Source organism: Delphinus delphis, chromosome 3 (genome assembly GCF_949987515.2).
Source record: "Delphinus delphis chromosome 3, mDelDel1.2, whole genome shotgun sequence".
Classification (NCBI taxonomy): Eukaryota; Metazoa; Chordata; class Mammalia; order Artiodactyla; family Delphinidae; genus Delphinus; species Delphinus delphis.
This window is the reverse complement of record NC_082685.1, coordinates 49,696,068-49,717,636: the sequence shown is the minus strand read 5'-3', so window position 1 is coordinate 49,717,636 and position 21,569 is coordinate 49,696,068. Positions and strand designations below refer to the sequence as shown.

At 40.8% G+C, this 21,569-nt stretch overlaps 1 protein-coding gene across 1 annotated transcript in view; it reads right to left on the bottom strand.

Moving 5' to 3' along the window:
- DPYSL3 (dihydropyrimidinase like 3) overlaps positions 1 to 19,257 on the bottom strand; it is a 112,568-nt gene extending 93,311 nt beyond the window's left edge. Inside the window, exon 1 of the mRNA XM_060008589.1 lies at positions 18,820 to 19,257. Coding sequence (XP_059864572.1) covers positions 18,820 to 19,200 — 381 coding nt within the window. The 5' untranslated portion in view covers positions 19,201 to 19,257. The remainder of the gene's footprint in view (positions 1 to 18,819) is intronic.
- Positions 19,258 to 21,569: the final 2,312 nt, after the last annotated feature.

Genomic DNA, 21,569 nt, shown 5'->3' with positions numbered 1-21,569 from the left:
GCTTCCTTAGCATCAGGGTCCAAACAAATAACCAGGCCCAGACACTGGCCTTGGAAAGGAGCCTGCACGGCTGGCCACTTCATTCAGGAATCTCACCCTGTGGCAAAGACTGTACCAAACACAGTTTTCCTCCTGAAGTGGCTTCCTCCCCCCTACCACCACCCGGCACCAAGTGATTTATGTCCCATTGAGGACCTTTTCCCCTTCATAGCCCATCTGGCCTTCCTGCCTCAGCCTGCAGGGAGGGTGTAATCCTGTGTTTGCAGCTTTACAGATGGTTTCTATGGAAATTATGACAATATTACAGTTATTGTGGAGCCACGTCACTGCTAATTGAATGAGGAGACGGGACTTGAAAGGGGAAATGTGGAATTAAATATCAACAACCTAAGTCCTTAGCAACAATGACTAGTTTTTCCTAATGTGGTTCCTACCCACAGTAACAAACAATAACAAACTAGTATTTTTCTTGTATTAACAATGTGAAGAAGGGTTATTTCTCAAATCCCTTCTGGAGATTACACAGAGAAGATAAAAATCAGGCCCCAAGCCAGTGCTTACTGGCAATAGTCAGAAATGAGAATCTCACTTATATGTGGAATCCTAAAAAAAAAACAAAAAAAAACAAAAGTGCAATTCATAGATACAGAGAAACTGGCGGCTGTGGCCAGAGGCAGGGGAGGGCAAATGGGTCGAAGGGGTCAAAAGGTACAAACCTCCAGTTACACAGTCAGTCAGTCACGGGATGTAATGGACGGCATGGGAACTACAGTTAATACTACTATATTGTATATTTGAAAGTTGCTACGACGGTAGATCTTCAAAGTTCTCATCACAAGAAAAAAAAATCTGATAAAAGAAGCAATGAGAGCAAGGTAAAATTTTAGATAGAGGTTAGAGAATTGAGGGGTGTAACTTAAGTAACTGAATACTTCTAATTTCCACCATGTCACACAAGACCAGGCTACAACTGCATAGGATTTGGTGTGGTTTGTTAACTGCTTTCTCTAATCATCAGAAGAGCTTTGCAGGGAACCGGGAAATAGAAATGCTTATTTAGGGAAAAGGAGTGGTCAGCACCCATTAATAGTTCCCAAATGTTGAGATGATAAAGCAGCCATAAAACCAGACCTCCACGGAGGGTATCTTGCCAGCACTGTTCTTTACTTTTCTTGTGGCCTGTATTTTCTTCCATGAGAGGTTTAATCTTTTCTTTTTGATCAACTACATCCTGAGGTGTATTTAAGCAGGATTCTTTTCTTTGAAAGAGAAAATGCAAAGCTCTTATTCAGTTTGAAAAGCAATGCAAGGTCACTGTAAAAAAAAAAAAAGTGAAAAATGTTCTGATGAAATAGAAGAAAACGTAAGTTAATCCACTATCCCACTGCTAAGATTTTGTTAAATTTCTGTTTACTTTTTTATTGTGGCTGAGAGTGTGGGTTTGGGGATTCAGACAGAATTCTGGCTTTGCAAACTGTTTGAGCTCACGCAGGTTACCGAACCTCTGTAAATCTATTTTCCTACTCAAGTTGTTGATGGTGACTTCCTTCAGAGAGTGGAGGGACTAACCCAGGAACACCTTCTCACGCCTCTATGCTTCCACAGCATTGTTTTTAATGGCTCTATAGAGTTCAGCCCTATGAATAGGCCATAAGTTATTTACAATGTCCTGCTATTGAGTCAGGTGTTCTCTATTTTTAATATTAAAATAAAAAGCGATTTCCTATAAATAATCTCTAGTCCTTCCTTTGCTTCCTATGTAGTATTCAGCAGAGGGGTTCAATTCACCTAGCTTATAGCAAATACACTGAGCACATGTGACTGTGGTGAACATGAAGGAAGAGCAGCCAGGAGTGAGTGGCGGGTCCTGCCCTCACAGAGCTGAGCTAGTGTGCAGAGTGGAAAGAGCGCTGGGCGGGGAGATAGGAAACTTGGGTCTTAGCTCCACCCTCCCAACCCCCTTCTCGTAAGTGTGTGACTTGGGTATGTGACCTAATCTCTTTTTTCTCATTTGTAAAATCGATGTAATTAGAGAACTTCCCTCCAAGGTTTTTGTGAACAGAATTAAACTAATAAACGTAAAATGCTTTAAAAAGTGCCCGGCACAGCACCATTTACAACAGCCAAAAAAGCAGAAATGACCCAAATGTCCATTCGCTGGTGGACAGAAAAACCGAATGTAATAATATCCACACAATGGAATATCATCCTGCCACAGAAAAGAATAAAGTACTGATGGGTGCCACAACATGGATGAACCCTGAAAACATTATGCTCAGTGAAAGAAGCCAGACATAAAGGAGCTTCCTAGTATATTTTTCCATTTATATGAAATGGCCATTACAGGCAAATCTAGAGAGACAGAAAACAGATTAGTGGTTGCCAAGGGCTGGAGGGAGGGGGGCATGGGGACCAACTGCTTAATGGGTGGAGAGCTTCCTCTTGGGGTGATGGAAAACTTCTGCAACTAGATAGTGGTCATGACTATACAACATTGTAAATGGACTTACTATCACTGAAATGTACTTTAAAAGGGTCAAAAATGATAAATTTTGTTATGCATATTTTACTACTGTTTAAAAAAACAGTGCCTGGCCTGTAATAAGCACTCAATAAATTTTCTTTTTCATCTTTATTCCCATCTTGAGCTCTCAGTTTTCCTATTTCTAAAGTGAAAGAGACAAAATGGTCTTCGAAACGGCTTCTAGCTCTGAGATTCTCCAGTCTAGTTGGAAAAATCTGTCTTGTGATAGAGAACTCTTTTCGTGAATATCCATTTCCTCCCCTCCCCCCACCCCCGACCTGATGCAGGCCCAGCTGCCCGCTTCTGAGCGCTCATTTTTTGAAGCTGCCATCACCTCTTCCAAATGAACCCTTCAAGTACCTGACAGATCCCCGATTGCTGGTGACCCGGAAGAGGCTCATAGTGGACTCTCAGTAAATATCTGTTGGACCCACGAATGGTTGAGAGAATCAGGGAAGGAAACAGTGAGTAGATAGCCACTGACACTGCCTGCAGGCCTCAAGGGGAGCCAACTGCAGCGGAGCTCCTGACCCCTAAGTCAGGTTTCCTGAATGGTGAGCACACATCTTCCAAGAGGTAATAAACACCGGCCCAAGGATACCCTTTCCCTGAAAATTCCTAATCACCCTTCTACTGGACAAGCCATTATGTCAGCTCTCAAAGCTCCCCATTTTTAATCTGTTGACAAGTCTTAAGAGTAGGAGGGTGGTTCTCTTTCTGCTCAGGTTCAGGTAGGCAGAAGGAAATTAAAAAAAAAAAAAAAGAGTGAGTGAGCCTAGCCTTCTCCCCGTTCACTTAATACTACCACCTTCTGTTAACATCTCCAGGAGGTCTTTTCCACAGGCCCCTCTCCTCTCTGCAGCTCCAAGCTGTTTCCTGCCCTCGCACCTCTCCTTTTTCGAGCACCCCAGTAAAGCTTGACCTCCTCCTTCCTAACCGTTCAGACTTCCTTTCTTTCTTTCTCGCTGTCGTGTCCAGGTCATCCCGCTCACCCTCTCCCTCTCTCCTGTCTGCTCTTTACAAAGCCTTGTCTCCACTTCATATTTCATTCTCTTAAAATAGCTTACATAGTTCTCCTCTCCATGGTCAGATATTATTTATTTTTAAGGTCCTCCTCGAATCTCAGACACCCGAAAAGGGGGTCAGGTGTTTCCGAGCCTTTTAGATGATCTCGTGTAGTTCCTATACCTAATTCAAATTTCTACATCTTTTCATATTGACAAGTTGCCATAACTCACTCTGCCATTCCAACATACACGCACGCACACACACACACACACACACACACACACACACACACACCCCTATGCCCCTTTTCTTATATTCAAGATCAGGGGTTAGCAAACTATTGCTCTTGGGTCAAGTCCAGTGCAACACCTGATGCTGCAAATAAGGTTTTATTGGCACACAGCCACAGCCATTCATTTACATATTGTCTATGGACAGCTTTGCTATACAGAGCTTAGTCGTTGGGACAGATAGCTTATAGCCTGAAAAGCCGAAAATATTTACTATCTGGACCTTTACGGAAAAAGTTTACAAACTCCTATTGTAGACAATTGAGTGACACCTAATCCTTTTATTTGCAGACACTTAGCTGAAAGCAAGCATTGCCAGATACTGTCTTCATTTCAAATCACCTCCACCCACTTCAAACTCCCTGTTCCCCACCTGTAATCTCACTGGCTTCCTGACTCTCCCTTGGTGGTGTGTAGAAGAAAACTGTATCTCTGGAAAGGTTTTCCCTCGCTACCAATTGTGTGACATATCATCATTTATCAACTGTATTATTTTCCTTCTTACTCAGTATCCATTTATCATACAATTTTCCATTTCATTGGCTTTATTTATTTCTATCTAAGTGACAGGATGTAGTCAGAGGAAAACAGCCCTTCCCCAGCCCACTTCCAACTCCCTGTACACACTGCATCTTTTCTCTATGGTAGACATAGTCTAGCTTCTTGGAAATAAACCAAGTGATTCTGCCCTCAAAAGAGACTGTCATTAATAGTGGTGTGTGGGCTCCAGAGTCCTGCAGACCTGGATCTGAGCTCCATCTCTGCCACGATCCTTTGAATACTATCTGCCCTTAGCAAGTGCCTTTAAATCAGGTCAAGCAACCAGCAAGCCACAGCACCCAATAAAAATAATTATTAGACGAAAGCAAAAATAAACAAATGGGACCAAATCAAACTTACAAGCTTCTGTACAGCAAAAGAAACCACAAACAAAATGAAAAGACAACCTATGGACTGGGAGAAAATATCTGCAAACGATGCAACCAACAAGGGCTTAATTTCCAAAATATACAAACAGCTCACACAACTCAACAACAACAAAACCACCCAATCAAAAAATGGGCAGAAGACCTAAATAGACATTTCTCTAAAGAAGACATACAGATGGCCAACAGGCACATGAAAAGACGCTCAACATCGCTAATAATTAGAGAAATACAAATCAAAACTACAATGAGGTATCACCCCACACCAGTCAGAATGGCCATCATTAAAAAATCTATAAATAATAAATGCTGGAGAGGGTGTGGAGAAAAGGGAACCCTCCTACACTGTTGGTGGGAATGTAAATTGGGGCAGCTACTATGGAAAACAGTATGAAGGTTCCTCAAAAAACTAAAAATAGAGTTGCCATTGATCCCTCAATCCAACTCCTGGGCATATATCTGGACAAAACTATAATTCAAAAAGATACGTGCATCCCAGTGTTCATAACAGCACTATTCACAATAGCCATGACATGGAAACAACCTAAATGTCTATCGACAGAGGAATGGATAAAGAAGATGTGGTACATATATACAATGGACTACTACTCAGCCATCAAAAAGAATGAAATAATGCCATTTGCAGCAACATGGATGGACTAGCAATTATAAGTGAAGTAAGTCAGAAAGAGAAAGACAAATACCATATGACATCACTTACATGTGGAATCTAAATTATGACACAAATGAACTTATCTACCAAACAGAAACAGACTCACAGACATAGAGATCAGATCAGACTTGTGGTTGCCAAGGGGAAGAAGGGGTGGGGGGGGGGGGGGAGTTGGACTGGGAGTTTGGGGTTAGCAGATGCAAACTATTACATAGAAAATGGATAAACAACAAGGTCCTACGGTATAGCACAGGGAACTATATTAAATATCCTGTGACAAACCATAATGTAAAATAATATAAAAAAGAATATATATATGTATAACTGAATCATTTTGCTGTACAGCAGAAATTAACACAACACTGTAAATCAACTATTCTTCAAAAAAGTAAATTTAAAAAAAATAATTATTAGGCATTTGGTGCATTTCATGACAACTATCTTGAGTCCCTCTCTACTTCTTCCTTCCCTTGCTCTATCTCCTGGTCTCTTTCTAGGACCTCCTAGCTTCCAGTATTTTCTGCTTTAGCCACTGAGCTCACCTTTGGACTTGACCAAACTCTGCTTTCCTATTTCGATTCTGAGAGCCCCATCCTCTTACTCTCCAAAAAGTCTCACCAGTAGATATTTTATTCTGGATAATCCTCTTAGCCAAGCCAGTGCTAGGTGCTCGACCCCATTCAGAACTAATTCTTAGCTGCCACCACATACCAGAACAGCAAAGTGGTATACAAAGCAGTTGGACAGTCTAAGAGCTTAAATCCTACTTTGTCCATTTCTAGTTATATGACTACAGGAAGTCAAGTAATCTCTCTGAGATTGTTTCTCTCCCAGAATACGTAGCTATTAATACCTATTTTGTAGAGTTATTGTGAGGGTTAAAGACAGCAGTACCTTGCATAAATTAGTATTCCCTAAGTGGATCTTTGCATTAGAACACACCTTGAACCTCATATTTGTGCCCTAAACTCAAGGAAAAGTAAAATAACAATAGATTTTGGTGGGAACTACTTTGGTAGAGAAAAATTCTATTTTTTCATGGAACTCCTTTTACAACTTTAACTTTCTTCCTGTCTATATTTTTATCTCCAGCTGAGATTTAAAATCTTCTTCTTCCCATGTCTTTTACTTTGTCCCCATTTACCTGGCTTTGTGTCCCCTTAATCTCATCTGCTATTGAGCAATTTGGCCGAGACTGTACCCGTGTTTCTTACAGAACTTACACAAAATACTCTCCTGGCTTTATACGCTGCAGAATCCTGCCGCGTGAAGTTTCACATAGGAAACAACCATTCCATACTCAGTGTTCCTGCAGCTGAAAATGACCACACCACAGGTGTCCATTTCTAGGAATTTTCCACTTACAAATGGTAATGAAGTGAATATGCAAAAAGATTTAGCTAGAAGGAGGTCTAGCACTTCCTTATTTGCAGTAGCAAAAGAAGAGAAGGTAAAAATGAAGTCAAAACTGAAAACAAAAATATAAATGTCCAATTAAAAGGCATAAGTGATTAAATATGTGATGCCTCACAGTAGAGTCCTATACTATTATAAGTTATATTTTGGAAAATCTTTGATGCTCTGTAAAGACGCCATAATAACTTAAGTTTCAAAAAACAGTTTAGGGTTTCAGATCCAACATGTAAGGAGCTAAGAAGTTGCCACTCCATCCTGACAGGGAAAATGCTGAGCAAACTAACACACAAACAACTCTTAAGGTAAGGACACAGGGAAAACCACTGCCCCCCAAACTGGAGAAAACAGGTGAATACAGAATCACAACTTACCTGAACAGAAAATCAGAAGCAAACACTACCAAGGGAGCCAGTGCCAAGGTAGGAAAACCTGAACTGGGATTGATGAATTGCTGGAGGCTCAGCTTGGGCAACTCTGAGAGTTAAAAACTTCAGGGGACCCAGTGATCCAGTTAACAGAGAACCCTCACAGTTCTGTGACTGTTACCTCCAAGAGCTTCCCCTGGTCCTCAGAGCCAAAAATCAGAGAAAAATCCCCTGCTGCTTCTGGCAGGGGGAGGAGAAAAAGAACCCTTTTGAAATACACCAGAGCGTTCTGTTCTTAACAAGGCCTGCCTTCAGAAGTAACTAATTTATCAGAGCCTAACCTCCCTGAGGGGGAGGAAGAAATACCCAGCACTAGCCACCTCCAGCCTCCTGTGTGGGAGAAGGGAAAATACGCAACTCCAGCCCCCTCCAGCCATCCTGTCCCACCTAATAGGTGGCAGGGAAGGACTGTGAAATTGGTGAAGTTCACAGTTCAGAGGCAAAGGTTCACCAAAAGACTGAGACCTAATCATAGCACTACAGAATGCTTCCCCTACATCCACATCTTACCACCACATTAGTAAAGGTCTATTTATTGTAGTTCCTTTTACCCAGTACATTGTGTCCAGTTTTCAAAAAAAAATAACAAGGCAGGGACTTCCCTGGTGGTCCAGTGGCTAAGGCTCCAGGCTCCCAATGCAGGGGGCCCCAGTTTGATCCCTGGTAAGGGAATTAGATCCCACATGCCACAACTAAGAGTTTGCATGCTGCAACTAAAGATCACGCATGCTGCCACAAAGATCCTGCGTGCCGCAACTAAGACCACGCACGGCTAAATAAATATTTTTAAATAATAATAATAAATAATGAGGCATACTAAAAGCAAAATAAACAAACCAACAAAAAAATACCCCCCAGTTTGAAGAGATTGAATAAGCATTAGAAACAGAGTCATATATGTCAGGAATGTTGGAATTATCAGACAAGGAATTTGGAAAAAGTATGATTAATATGTTAAGGGTGTCAATGAAAAAGGTAGACAACATGCAAGAACAGAGATATAATATAAGCAGAGAGATGGAAATTCTAACAAAGAATCAAAAAAAATTGCTAGAGAACAAAAACACTGTAACAGAAATGAAGAATGCCTTTGATGGGCTCTTTAGTAGATTAGATACAACTGAGGAAAACCTGAACTCTGAATTTGAGGTTATAACCACAGAAACTTCCAAAACTGAGGAAAGAGAAAAAAGACTGAAAAAGAAAAAAAAAACCAGAAGAGAATATCCAAGAACTTTGGGACAACTACATAAGGTGTAACATGTACATAATGGGAATACCAGAAGGAGAAGAAAGAAACAGAAGCAATATTTAAAGCAATAATGACTGAGAATTTCCCCCAAATTAATGTCAAGACACCAAACCACAGATCCAGGAAACTCACAGAATGGTAAGCCAAAAAAACAAAGCAAACAAATGAAAAAACTACACCTAGGCATATCATATTCAAATTTCATTAAATCAGAGATAAAAAAAAATCTTGAAAGAAGCCAGAGGGGGTAAAAACACCTTACCTACAGAGGAGCAAAGATAAGTACTGCACCTGACTTCTCAGAAATGATGCAAGCAAGAAGAGAATGGAGTAAAATACTTAAAGTACTGAGAGAGAAAAAAAACAGACTAGAAATCTGAACTTGCAAAATATCCTTCAAAAGTGAAGAAGTAAAGGCTTTCTCAGACAAACGAAAATTGAGGGAATGTGTCGGCAATAGATCTGCCTTGTAAGAAATGTTCAGAGAAGTTCTTTGAAGAGGAGGAAAATGGTATAGCTCAGAAATTTGGATCTACATAAAGACAGGAAGAGCACAGGAGAAGGAACAAGTGAAGACAAAATAAAATTTTTTATTGTTAATTGATCTAATATGTAACAATTTGTTCAAAATAATAATAGCAAAAATGTATTCCATTATTTATTTATTTATGCTTATATATAAGTGAAATGAAGATCAGCAATGACACAAGGAACAGGTGGGAAGAAATGAGACTATTTGGTTACTATATGGTACTTGTACTACCTGTGAAGCAGCACAGTGTTATTTGAAAAGTAGACTTGGGTTAGTTGTAAATGGATATTGCAAACTCTAGTGCAACCAATAAGAAAAGTAAAAAAGAAGTATAACTGATAGGCGAAGAAAACAGAGAAAATGAAGTCACATAAAATGCTCAATTAAAATCATAAAAGGCAAAAAAAGAATGGAAGACAAAAATAAGAACAAGGACAACAAGTAGAAAACACTAACAAATACAGTAAATATTAACCCAACTATATCAATAATCATTTTGAATGTGAATGGTCTAAATGCGCCAATTAAAAGACAGATGGTCGGAGCTGATCAAAAAACACAACCCAGCTATACGTTGTCTACAAGAAATCAACTTTAGATATAAAGACACATATAAACTAAAAGTAGATGAATGGAGAAAAACATACCATGCTAATACTAATTAAAAGCAAGCAGGAGTAGCTGTATTAATTTCAGAGCAGACTTCAAGTAGGAAAGTTATCAGGTATAAAGAAGGGCATTACATAATGATAAAGGGGTCAATGCTAAAGGAAGGCATAACAATTCTTACTGTATACATGCCTAAAAACAGAGCATCAAAGTATGTGAGGCAAAATCTGATAGAATTGCCAGGAGAAGTAGATAAATCCACTGCTAGACTTAGAGATTTTAACCCCCCTCTATCCAAAATGGACAAATCCAGCAGGCAGAAAATCAATAAAGACATGGTTGAACTCAACAGGACTATCAATAAACTAGATATAACTGATAGCCACAGACTATTTCGTCCAACAACAGCAGACTATACATTCTTCTCAAGCTCACACAGAATATTCACCAAGATATACCACATTCTGGGCTATAAAACATACTTTAACAAATTTAAGAGAATAGAAATCATATAATATTTATTCTCAGACCACAATAGAATTAAACTAGAAATCAATAAGAGAAAGATAGCTGGAAAATCCCCCAAATAATTGGAGATTAAACAACACCCTTCTAAGTAACACACGGGTCAAAGCAGAAATCTCAAAAGGAATTTTAAAATGTTTTGAGCTAAATAAAAGTGAAAATACAACATATCAAAATCCGTGGGACGCAATTAAAGCACTGCTTAGAGGGAAATTTATAACACTGAATGCATATATTAGAAAAGAAGAAAGATCTAAAATAAATAGTGTAAGCTTCCATCTTAAGAAACTAGAAAAGAAAGACAAATTAGATCCAAAGTAAGGAGGAGAAAAGAAAGAATAAAAATTAGAACATAAATCAAAAAAAACAGCAGTAGAGAAAATTAAACGAAAAGCTGATTTTTCAAAAAGATCAATAAAATTGATAAGCATCTACGCAGGATAATTAAGGAAAAAAGAGAAGACATAAATTACTTATATCAAAAATAAAAGAGGGGACATCACTATAGATCCCATGTACACTAAAAGGATAATAAGGGAATATTATGAAATACTCTACACCCATAATTTTTATAACCCAGATGAAATGGACTAATTCCTTGAAAGACACAATCCACTAAAACTCACACAAGAAGGAATGGACAATCTGAACACTTAATGGTGAGAAACTCTAAGGAACTGACATTATCCAACTTCAACACTTACAGTAATCAAGACAGAGTGGTTTTGGCAAATGGATAAAGAAATAGATTAATGGATCAGAATAGAGAACCTAGAAATAGAACCATATAAATACAGGCAACTGATCTTGGACAAAGGAACAAAGGGAATACAATGGAGCAAAGATAGTCTTTTTCAACAAATGGTGCTGGAACAACTGGTCATCCACATGCAACAAAATGAATCTAGGCACAGATCCTATGCCCTTTACAAAATTTAACTCAAAATGGATCACAAACCTAAATGTATCAATAAAATGCAAAATTCTAAACGCCTAGAAAATCAGATAGAAGAAAACCTAGATGACCTTGGGTATGACAATGACTTTTTAGATACAACAACAAAGGTACAATCCATGAAAGAAATAATGGGTAAGCTGGACTTGATTAAAATTTAAAAACTTCTGCCCCACAAAAGAAAATGTTAAGAGAATTAGAAGCCACAGACTGGGAGAAAATACTTGCAAGAGGCACACGAGATAAAGGATTCTTATCCAAAAAATACAAAGAACTCTTAAAACAATAAACAATAATAAAATGAACAACCCAATTTAAAAATGGGCAAAAGACCTGAACAGACACCTCACAAGAAGAAGATATACAGATGACAAGTAAGCATATAAAAACATGTTCAGCGTTGCATGTCATTAGGGAATTGCAAATTAAAGCAACAATGACATACTACTACACACCTATCAGAATGGCGAAAATCCAAAATAGCAATAACACCAAATGCTGGCAAGGATGTGGAGCAAAAGGAATTCTCATTCATTGCTGGTGGGAATACAAAATGGTACAGCTACTTTGGAAGACTTCTTACTTCTTCTACTTTGGATATTTCTTACAAAACTAAACATACTCATCATATGATCCAGCAATCACACTCAACTTACTCAAATGAACTAAACATTTATGGCCAAGAGAATGGACTTGAGGACACGGGTGGGGGAGGGAGAAGCTGGGGCAAAGTGAGAGTAACATCGACATATATATACTACCGAATGTACAATACTTAGCTGGTGGGAAGCAGCCGCATAGCACAGGGAGATCAGCTCAGTGCTTTGCGACGACCTAGAGGGGTGGGATAGGATGGGTGGGAGGGAGGGAGACGCAAGAGGGAGGGGACATGGGGATATATGTATGCATATGGCTGATTCACTTGGGTGTATAACAGAAACTAACACAGTATTGCGAAGTAATTATACTCCAATAAAGATCTATTAAAAATAAATAATAAATAAATAAAAGAGAAAAAAAATTATGTCCACACGAAAAGCTGCAAATGAATGTTTACAGCAGCTTTAAGTCCTAATTGCCAAAACTTGGACACAGCTAAAATGTCCTTCAGTGAATGGATAAATAAACTGTAGTTAATCTAGACAATGGAATATTTAGTGCTAAAAAGAAATGTGCTATCAAGCCATGAAAGGACACAGAAGAAATTTAAATGCACATTACTGAGTAAAAGAAAGCAATTGAAAAGGTTAGATATTATATGATTCCAACTGCATGACATTCTGGAAAAGGCAAAACTATAGAAACAGTAAAGATATTTATAGTCGTCAGGGGTTAGAAGAAAGGGAGGGATGAACAGGCGGAACACAAAGGATTTTTAGGGCAGTGAAAATACTCTGTATGATACTGTACTAATGGACACATGTCACTATACATTTGTCAAAATCCACAGAATGCACAACACCAAGAGTGAACCCTAATGTAAACTATGGACTTTGGGTGAAGAGAATGTGTCAATAGGTCCATCAATTGCAACAAATATACCACTCTGGTAGGGGAAGCTGATAATGGAGGGCGCAGGAGAAATATGGGAAATCTCTGTACTTTCCACCCAATTTTGCAAGGAACCTAAACCTGCTCTCAGAAATAAAATTTATTAAATGTTTTAAAAAGTGGTAAAAAAGACTGTTTAAAAACAGATAATACCGCATGTTCCCACTTTTATTTTGGAGTAAAGAAAATACACTCCTGTGTTAATGGCAGTTTTCTCTGAGACATTATGACAAAAGGCAGTTTCTGTTTTCCTCACGTGCATCTATTTGGTTCACCTTTGTTCCTCTAACATTAGTTTTTGATTGCTCACCTACATAGCTGGTGCTTAGTAAATGTTTTTGAATCAATGAGAAAAGAGAAAATTAGTGCATGAAGGGAGATCTGGGGACTCCTCATCGTATTTATGGTGACCCTGGTTATCCACACCCCAGTGGCCCAACCCCAGACATATATTTTTAAAGAGTACACTGAGCAGTAGCCATCGCCTGGCCTGCAGCCTCATCACAAGCCTTCAATGGTTTGAAACTTTTCTCTTAGATGTTGGTCCATAAAAGACGACATGTCCCTGAAGAACTCAGGCTGACAGTGAACTCATTAATGACTATTATATTGATATTAGAACCACTGACTGCTATGGCTTTGTTCCAAAGATCATAGACTTAACAAGCACTCACCCAGCTGGGTGGGCAAGATGAGCCACTAGGGTACAAGAAAAAAATATCACGATTTATAGTTATGATGATATCTCTTCTTTTTTAGTTTGTACTTTTTCTTTGTATCTAATAATGTCATAAGATATTAATATATTATTTGTATATGTAATTTATATATATGCACATGTGTGTACATATATGTATATATACACATATATAGAAAGAGAGCATGCTCAAAAAATTTTTGCATAAAGGTACACAATCAGAAAAGTTTATAGACCACTGGTCCAGCCCCTTCATTTTAGAAAGGAGGAAACTAAAACTCAGAGAAAAGGGAGGTAACTTTCCTAAATTGTATAGCTAGCTGGTTAAAGGAAGCTAATGCTTTATCCAGTTGTCTTTTTTTTCTGCCTCATCTCACTGTTTTTTTGATGGTGTTGAACTATTTTTTGAATGCCATGTGAGCCCACATTAAGAATACAGATATATTTTAACATGACATTTTCCTGAAAGTTTAGTTTTTTAAAAGTGCTTACACACCCAAATAGACCTTCTGCCTCCTCTTGCAAAAGAAGGGCTGAACTTGCATTCAAGGATTCCATTCCCCTCGGCCAGATTTCCTCTTCCTAGGAAGCTTTATCCACTGTCTCACAGGAACATTATTTGATTACTGGAAACTTATCATAAAGAGAATCAGCTATAGAAATCACTCACAGAAAAGTATCACAGACCAACTTCTGGCTTCCAAAACATTACTTACAAGAGCCGTCAGCAAAACCTTGTCTCCAGGGCCCATTACTTTGAGGGAACTCTGCCAATCGCAGCACTACTTAGAAGGCACATTTTTTATGTCCCTCAAATGCTTACTGTCAGACTAAACTAAAGTTCTGAATGGTTTCAAACACACCCAAGTTTGGCTAAGTAAATGTACTCCCAGATTCAAGTGTGGCCTGAGGGCCAGGTAAGTAAGAACTTCTTTTCCCAGCCTGAGTGCAAACTTTAGTTTGTCCGAGCAGCCTTGTAAAATTCATTTACACTACAGTGTTTCGATCTGGATGACTAGAGAGGCCTTTATAAGCCTAGAATTCTATTGCCAGCTGTCTTCCTTTGTGAAGGTTAAGGAGGAAGACTTCAATTTCTCTGAATCATTTTGAAAACCATCACCCAGGACAACAAAGACAAATGGTAAAAGGTAAGAGGCACAGCTCATTTGTTTCAAATCCTCTCCTCCTAGACCCCAAAGCCCTGCTGACTTCATAGGGAAAAATCTTGCACAAAAGTGGCCCACGTGAGAAGCGGGGAACTAGAAATGACCCCCAGTTCCCGAAAGGGAGTTATCAATAGACCCACATAATCATAATGTCTTTATTTTGTTTTCACTGGATGACAGAGTCTGCAGAATCATTTGCTCTTGGCAGACTATATATCACAATTCTCCTCCCTTTAGTAATTTCCTCACTGCTAGAAGTGATTTCCTTTCTGCATGCATGGAAACCATCTTGACAAATGGTGAAAAAAATATTTACTTTTCACTTAGAACTGCTTTTTTATGTACTGTCAAAAATCATAAACAAAAAGTTGTGTGGAAGAGTTTGGCAATATGAATGCCTATCATGAGAAAAATGTAAATACATAATTTAATAAGGTGTTTACAAATAGATCCAGAACCACAATAGAAACAGCCAGTGATACCTCAAACCTGGAACATGGCATTTGGAGTATAACTCAGTGACATTTTTTACATTTTTATTCTGCCAAACACTTTTGTTATTTAACCCTTTCATAATTTATTCTTTTATTAACTAAACTCATTTCCTTCAGGTGGGAATTAATAACTAGGTATGCTAGAGACAAAGCATATTTTAATTTTATCATGCTATTTTAAAAACCTCTTTCTATAGCTTCAAAATCAACTTGGAAGAATAAGGATTTTGCAGCAACTGTTCTCAAAGACTGAGCAACTGAGCTCCAAGAATTCTGAATAATGGACTGGCAGGGAGATGGAGAAGGTTTCTAAGGTGTATGTAGTGGGAAGGTCCGTCCTTGCCTTGCATTACAGTAACATGTCCGGAAAAGACACAGATGAAGAGATAGAGATAGAGATGTCAGGCACATAGAAAGTGCTCAAAAAGAGATATTTATTATCAAATCTGCAGATAGTCCAAAACTGGAGTAAGGGATATTGTACTATAGAATTAAGCTTCAAAATTATCATTATAATAGAAAAATAAGCAAAATGGTGATGAATATTACAGAGGGAAAAAATAAAATCCTGCCGTTAAAATATTTTTTTCCTTTTGGTTTTGTTTTAAGTTCAACTGTACCAACATAGTATGTAGATATCCTGGCTTATGTGGAAAAGTTTCTGAAGGCTGCATGACATGGAGTTTATTATGGAGACAACAGTAGGACATGGATTAATGAATTATTACGTGTCATCTTTACTACAGAAACATACGCTGTGTATAAATCACGGGAAGTAACTAGCCTAATGCGTTTTGCCATGGCCACATCCCATCTAGAACACTGTGTTCAGTTCTGGGCACTATATTTTCAAAAGAATATTTACAAAATATAGTATAACCTGAAAAGGAAATCCAAGTGATAAAAGGCTCATACCATGCAGAGCTGAAGAAGCTAGGAATAATAAGGCTAAAAAAGAGAATTTTAGCAAGAATGTGCTAATTGCTCTAAAACATATAAAAGGCAGTAAAAATCAATGAGTAACAGTAACAAACATGTACTGAGCACCATACGCAAAGTAGTCACTGTTATCTGCATTTTGCAAAAGAGAAAAACTAAGGCACAAAGAATAAGTTACACATTTATGGTCACATAATTTGTAAGGGTTGAGCCAGTTTTCATCCCACTAATGCACCCCAGATCTGGGAGAGATCTTAAAGCTATTTCCCAAATATTTCTAACCTCTATCTTACAGGATCCCAGTAAGATTGTACTTTCTCAGTTCTTCAGAAGTTGGACATGGACTGATGATTTGCTCTGGCCCATGAAATATGAGCATAAGTCATGCTCGTGACTTCAGTGTGGGAGTTTAAGAGTCTGTGAGCAATTTACCACATGCTTTTCCCACCATGGATGTGAGGACATGGGACCTCCATCAATCTAGGTCTCTGAGGAGCAATAAGGAACAGAGCGGCCCTGCAGATCCATCACAGACAAGGAGCAGGAGCAAAAAACAGTTATTGTTTGATTAAGCCACCGAGATTTGGGGACTGTTTGTTACTGTGGCATTACCCCACCTTTTCTGACAGATACACAAGCCTACATGCCTAAAATGATTAAGATATCTCAGAATAAGGAAACATAGTTATTCTTATATTTCCAGTGGTCAGAACTAAGAATAGTTTGTAGAAACTGCAGGTGGTAGACTTGGGCTTATTTAATTTTTTTAACATAAAGTCATCCAAAATGGCTTCATGAAGAAGTGAGCTCCCTGAAAATGGCAGTATTTAAACAGAGGCCAGATGATGATTTTGTACCTATGTAGCAAAAGAGATGGGTTCATTAAGGGGGTTTTATCAAAGTTTTATCCAGCACCTCCAACGTGCCAGGCATTTCAGCCACAAAGATAAATCCAAACACCCGATCCCTATCCTCAAGGAGATAATCAAGTTCAGAAGTAGATAACCTCTGCTGTCTCTTCTAACAGTGTGATTCAACCAAATTAGAGATAATAACATGGTCTGGATGAAGCTGACAGCAAACCCAAACTTAGAAATAACCATGTAGCACTAGAAATCCTGGTTGTATTATTATTTTTCAATTACGAGGCAAAAGTACAGGGTTTGCAAAAGGAAGGAAAACGAAAGACTTGTTGGGTTTAAAAGAGGAACATTTTCCCTTTCTCTAGTTACCATTCTTAAATCTTGCAAACCAGGCATATTATCTGGCTTACATCAGGGGTGTTCCAGCAAAGGGAATAGCACTGACTCAGGGCAATTGTTACCGACCTTTTCCATCACCTCTCCCACCCCTTAGAGTCAAGAAGGGAACATTTCAATACTGATCAAAGTCAGACCTGAAGAGAGGCAACAACCTTTCCCTAGGGCCATTCTTCAGTTTAGAAATCAGCCAAACCCTTTCCAAAATATCAGAAGATTTTCCTAGAAGGGTATTTGAGCAAGGCCTAGAGAAATCCCGTATACTAAGGATGATGTGAAAATCACAAACTAAGTAAGTGATTCCAAGGCACAATGACATTGTTCCCCAAAGGCACCTTAAAACAGTACTAATTTCGGTACTTTCTTTCCCACTATTAATACTTAAAGCTTTATTATTTTTAAACTTCCAAAAATCACACAGTGCAGAGAAGTCCTGTCCTTTCACTGGCTCGCTACATTTTAATGGAAAAACATCTAAAACTTGGGTTAGCATTAACTGTAATAGTTCTCAGGCAAACATTTCCATTTCAGGTTATTATTCATAACAGTATTAGTGCAGTATAATGTATGCAGCTGGATTTTGCAGCCATTATCTAGACAAGGGTGAGGTATCTGATTACTATTGTTCCCCAACTCAAAAGCGTCTGTTTGAACTCTGAATACTCCAACTCTGCCCAGGCCCTGAATTTTCTGGACTATGGTCCTGATTTTCTATGAAATAAACAAATAAATCAGGGCAAGCTGGCTTTCGGTGCCATATCTTAAGTCAGCTCAGTGTGACATGAGTTTCTAAAAAACACACACACAAGAAATTGGCTTTGGCACAAGGAAAAGCAGCAGGGAACTTGCAGCTTTCGCTAGTTTAATGTGTACCCTTAATCCTCTCGCCTATTTTTTAAAAAATACAATTAATACTCTTCCAAAGACAGCTGGATCCCCAGTCTTGTGCCAAGCTACCTACACAAATATACTCTTTACAAACAGAGATGTGAAATGTCGATCTAGGACAGAAGAGAGGCATGGGGTTTTGGGTGTTTAGTCTAGTGGCTCCACACTCAAAAGTTTCAGGGACAGAGCTGATGTCGGAAGAGTGAGAGGGGAGACCGCCCACCCTGTACTTTCATCCGGGTACTATGGAGATGACCCCATTTTCCCAGGACCAGTCTGCCCTCTGCCCTGGTGACCTGGGTTGAGATTTTATCTAGAGTCAGAGGGGAGACCAAGACAATTGTGCTAATGGGTACTCAGACCTAGAGAAGGGCTGGAAATCACTCAGCCCTCCTGGGCTGGCCCGGCTGACACACCCACACAGAACCGATGGCCCGGGGATGCGGCAGGGAGGCGAGGGGACCCACGCACCCCGTCCCGCGCGCACTGAGATGCTACAGTTGAAGACACGCGCGAATAATCCAGATCCGGGCCGGGAGGGCTCGCTGCACTCAGAGGAGGATGCCCTTTTCCTCCCCCTAGTCCTCCATCCCCTTGCAAAGTGAGCAGGAGAAAGTTGCGCCTGGGCCATGGCGCCCCGGGCTGGGAAGGGAACGAGGGCAGGCGGAGAGGAGATCCGGGCCCACCTACCTTGTCCTTGGGGCCGAGGTTCTGCAAAACCTCCTTGCCCGTGGCGCTCCGGATCTCCACCCCAGCGGGAGCGGGCGACGCGGGCGCGGGCTCCCGGCTCTCCTCTCGGCCTTGGCCCCGGCGCGGTGTGTCCCCCTCGGCGCCGGACCGGCTCCCCGAGCCTCGGGCGCTGCCCTGGCTGCTCCGGGGAGTCTTCGCGCCCCGCTGCCCCACGCTCAGGGCATCGAAATCCAGCGTCTTGCTCTCGAAAGCGCCCTCCACGTTGCAGAACATGCCGCCGTACTTCTGCCGCGGGACCTGGTCGGTGGTGCCCGGCCTGGCCAGGTACACGGGCAGATCGTCTTCGTGGGAGCTGTCCCAGCCTCTGCGGCCCGAGGCCATGGTTGGATCGCGACAGTGGCCCACGGGTCCTCTTCCCGAGAGGCGGAAAGGGCAGCCGCCGGCAGCGTGCGCCGAGCCACAGTGATTGGGGAGGGAGGAGGCGCCTGAGCCTTCGCGCCAGAGGCGGCAGTGCTGCTCCGGTTCCTGCCAGTCCCCTGCGAGCCCCGAGCCAGCGAGCGCGGCGCGGGGGCCGGAGCGGCGGCGTGTTCTACTCGCCCGCCTCGCCCGCCCTGCCGGCCGCACCTCCTGCGCGCCCAGACCCTAACGTGTGGCCTCCCGCGATCACGCTTCCCCGCCGCCCATCCAAAGGAGAAATCCAATTTGGCGCGCGCGCGCGCACACACACGCACGCTTCCCGCTCGCCCAGCAACCCTCAGATTCACCCTCAAGAACTCGCCTCACTCACACGTGCGCACAAACCCTGCTTTACACACACTCACTACCGAGTTGGCCTTCCAAACACAAGTCTCTCTGCCCTACTAAGGTAAAGAAACCTGTTGACTCAGGTGGGTTGATTTAAAAGCCAAGTCCTTCCTGATTTAGAGCAACACACACGCACAAACTCAGATTTACCAGACTCACAGTCCCAGACCTGTCTCATCCTAATCTTAGAATTGTCTCACAATTGCTCCCAGTTCTAGAATCTGCCTCACAAACCTGCACCCTCACATAATGAACTCCTGAATTATTGGTTTACAGAGCCCTACAGACAGACCAGCTTACTTCACTGACAATCACAAAAACCTGTAACTGACTCACACATTTCAACCCATTCTTACTTCATATCTACCACCCTAGATTTTGCTTTTTATCCACCCTTAATTTGTATCACACACAATTACACAACAGATCAGACTTGCCTTGCAAAATACTCTTCATACCCTGTCTTCATAGCACAGCCCCCTGGCTGATACCTCACTTACTGAGGCCAGAACTGTACCCTTGACCTCACACAAGGGTCCAGATTTACCTCAAAAATGGACAACCAAAGACTTTGCTGTTCCTGTTAGCTGACACACACACAGGTTTTACTCGTGCTGGTGCACACTCTCCCAACCTCATCCTCTTCTCCACGTCCACCCACATGCACTCTAAGCCAGACTTTGCCACATAAACACAGAGTCCACAAACTGCAGAGCTCACATCGTAGGTGCCCACACAGCCTAAACCCTGAACCTGTAAGGCTCACCTTCAACTGGGCCCCGTCTCAGAAATTCACTCATGCGGTTATTTAGTCTTCCAACGTGAACTGTGTGCCTACTATGCTCTTCAGAAGGTACTGGAGCAACAGTGTGAAACAAGGCAGATGGAGGCCTGTCCCCAGCAAGAGTGTAGACTACAACCACCCATCTGGCTAGCTCAGTCATTCACTAGTCTGCCCAACTTCATCTTCTCAATTCTCCACTACATCATAAGCTCCACGAAGGCATATACCCCATCTGTTTAGTCTACCTTTGAATATCTTGAGTCTAGAGCATCTATAGGCACCTAAGGTACTCTGTAAATCCTTTTTGAATGAATGGATAATGATGACAATAAGAAGAACAACAATAGGGAACATTTATGATGTGGTTGCTGTGTGCCACTCATTAATGTAATTGTTTCACATATATGTATTAATTCATTTAATGCCCATAAGCATCTGGCAGGCTTCTCATGCACACAGAAAGGATGTTTAAAGGCATCTGCACTGAAGTTGATGAACTGAAACTCTGAACTCCAATATGGGGGGGAATTAGGATATTGGAAAATGGGATCTCGTTGAAAGGCCTGTAAAAGCCTTGGAGGTTTGAGGGATGGAAGTTGACATGAACTCAGATCAAAGCCAAGTATGTTGACACAAGTTCTACTTATCCCGAGTGAGGAGAAAGACACTTAAAAACTGTCTGTGTTCTATCAAAATTACTCGTGATTTCTTAAGCTGACTTCCTCTGGGCAGCTGCTCCTTTTTAACAAATGCTGGTTGATGATGGATAGACTCCGAAGTTCATGTGAGAAATCAGGGAAACAGGCCATTCCCTCCCTCTTTGCTCCCATAGGTTACTTCCCCCCTCCTCTTTCCTATTGCTCTCATCTTTCCTCCTTTCATTAATTCACCTACAGACTGTTAGTGGGACACTTGCTATGTGTCCAGCATTGTCCTGGGTTCCCTCCTCTGTGGAATATAATTCTAGTGGCAGGGAACTGACAGTAAGTAAGAAAGATTAGGTCGGATAGCCACAAGAGCTATGTAGAAAATAAGATAGCCAACATTTTAATTGGCTGGTCAGGAAAGACTTGAAGTCTTCCCCATCTGACTCTCTGTAAACGCCACTGGCACCTCCACCATCAGCAAGGGCAATGGTAAAGATATTAGCTAACGTTTATTA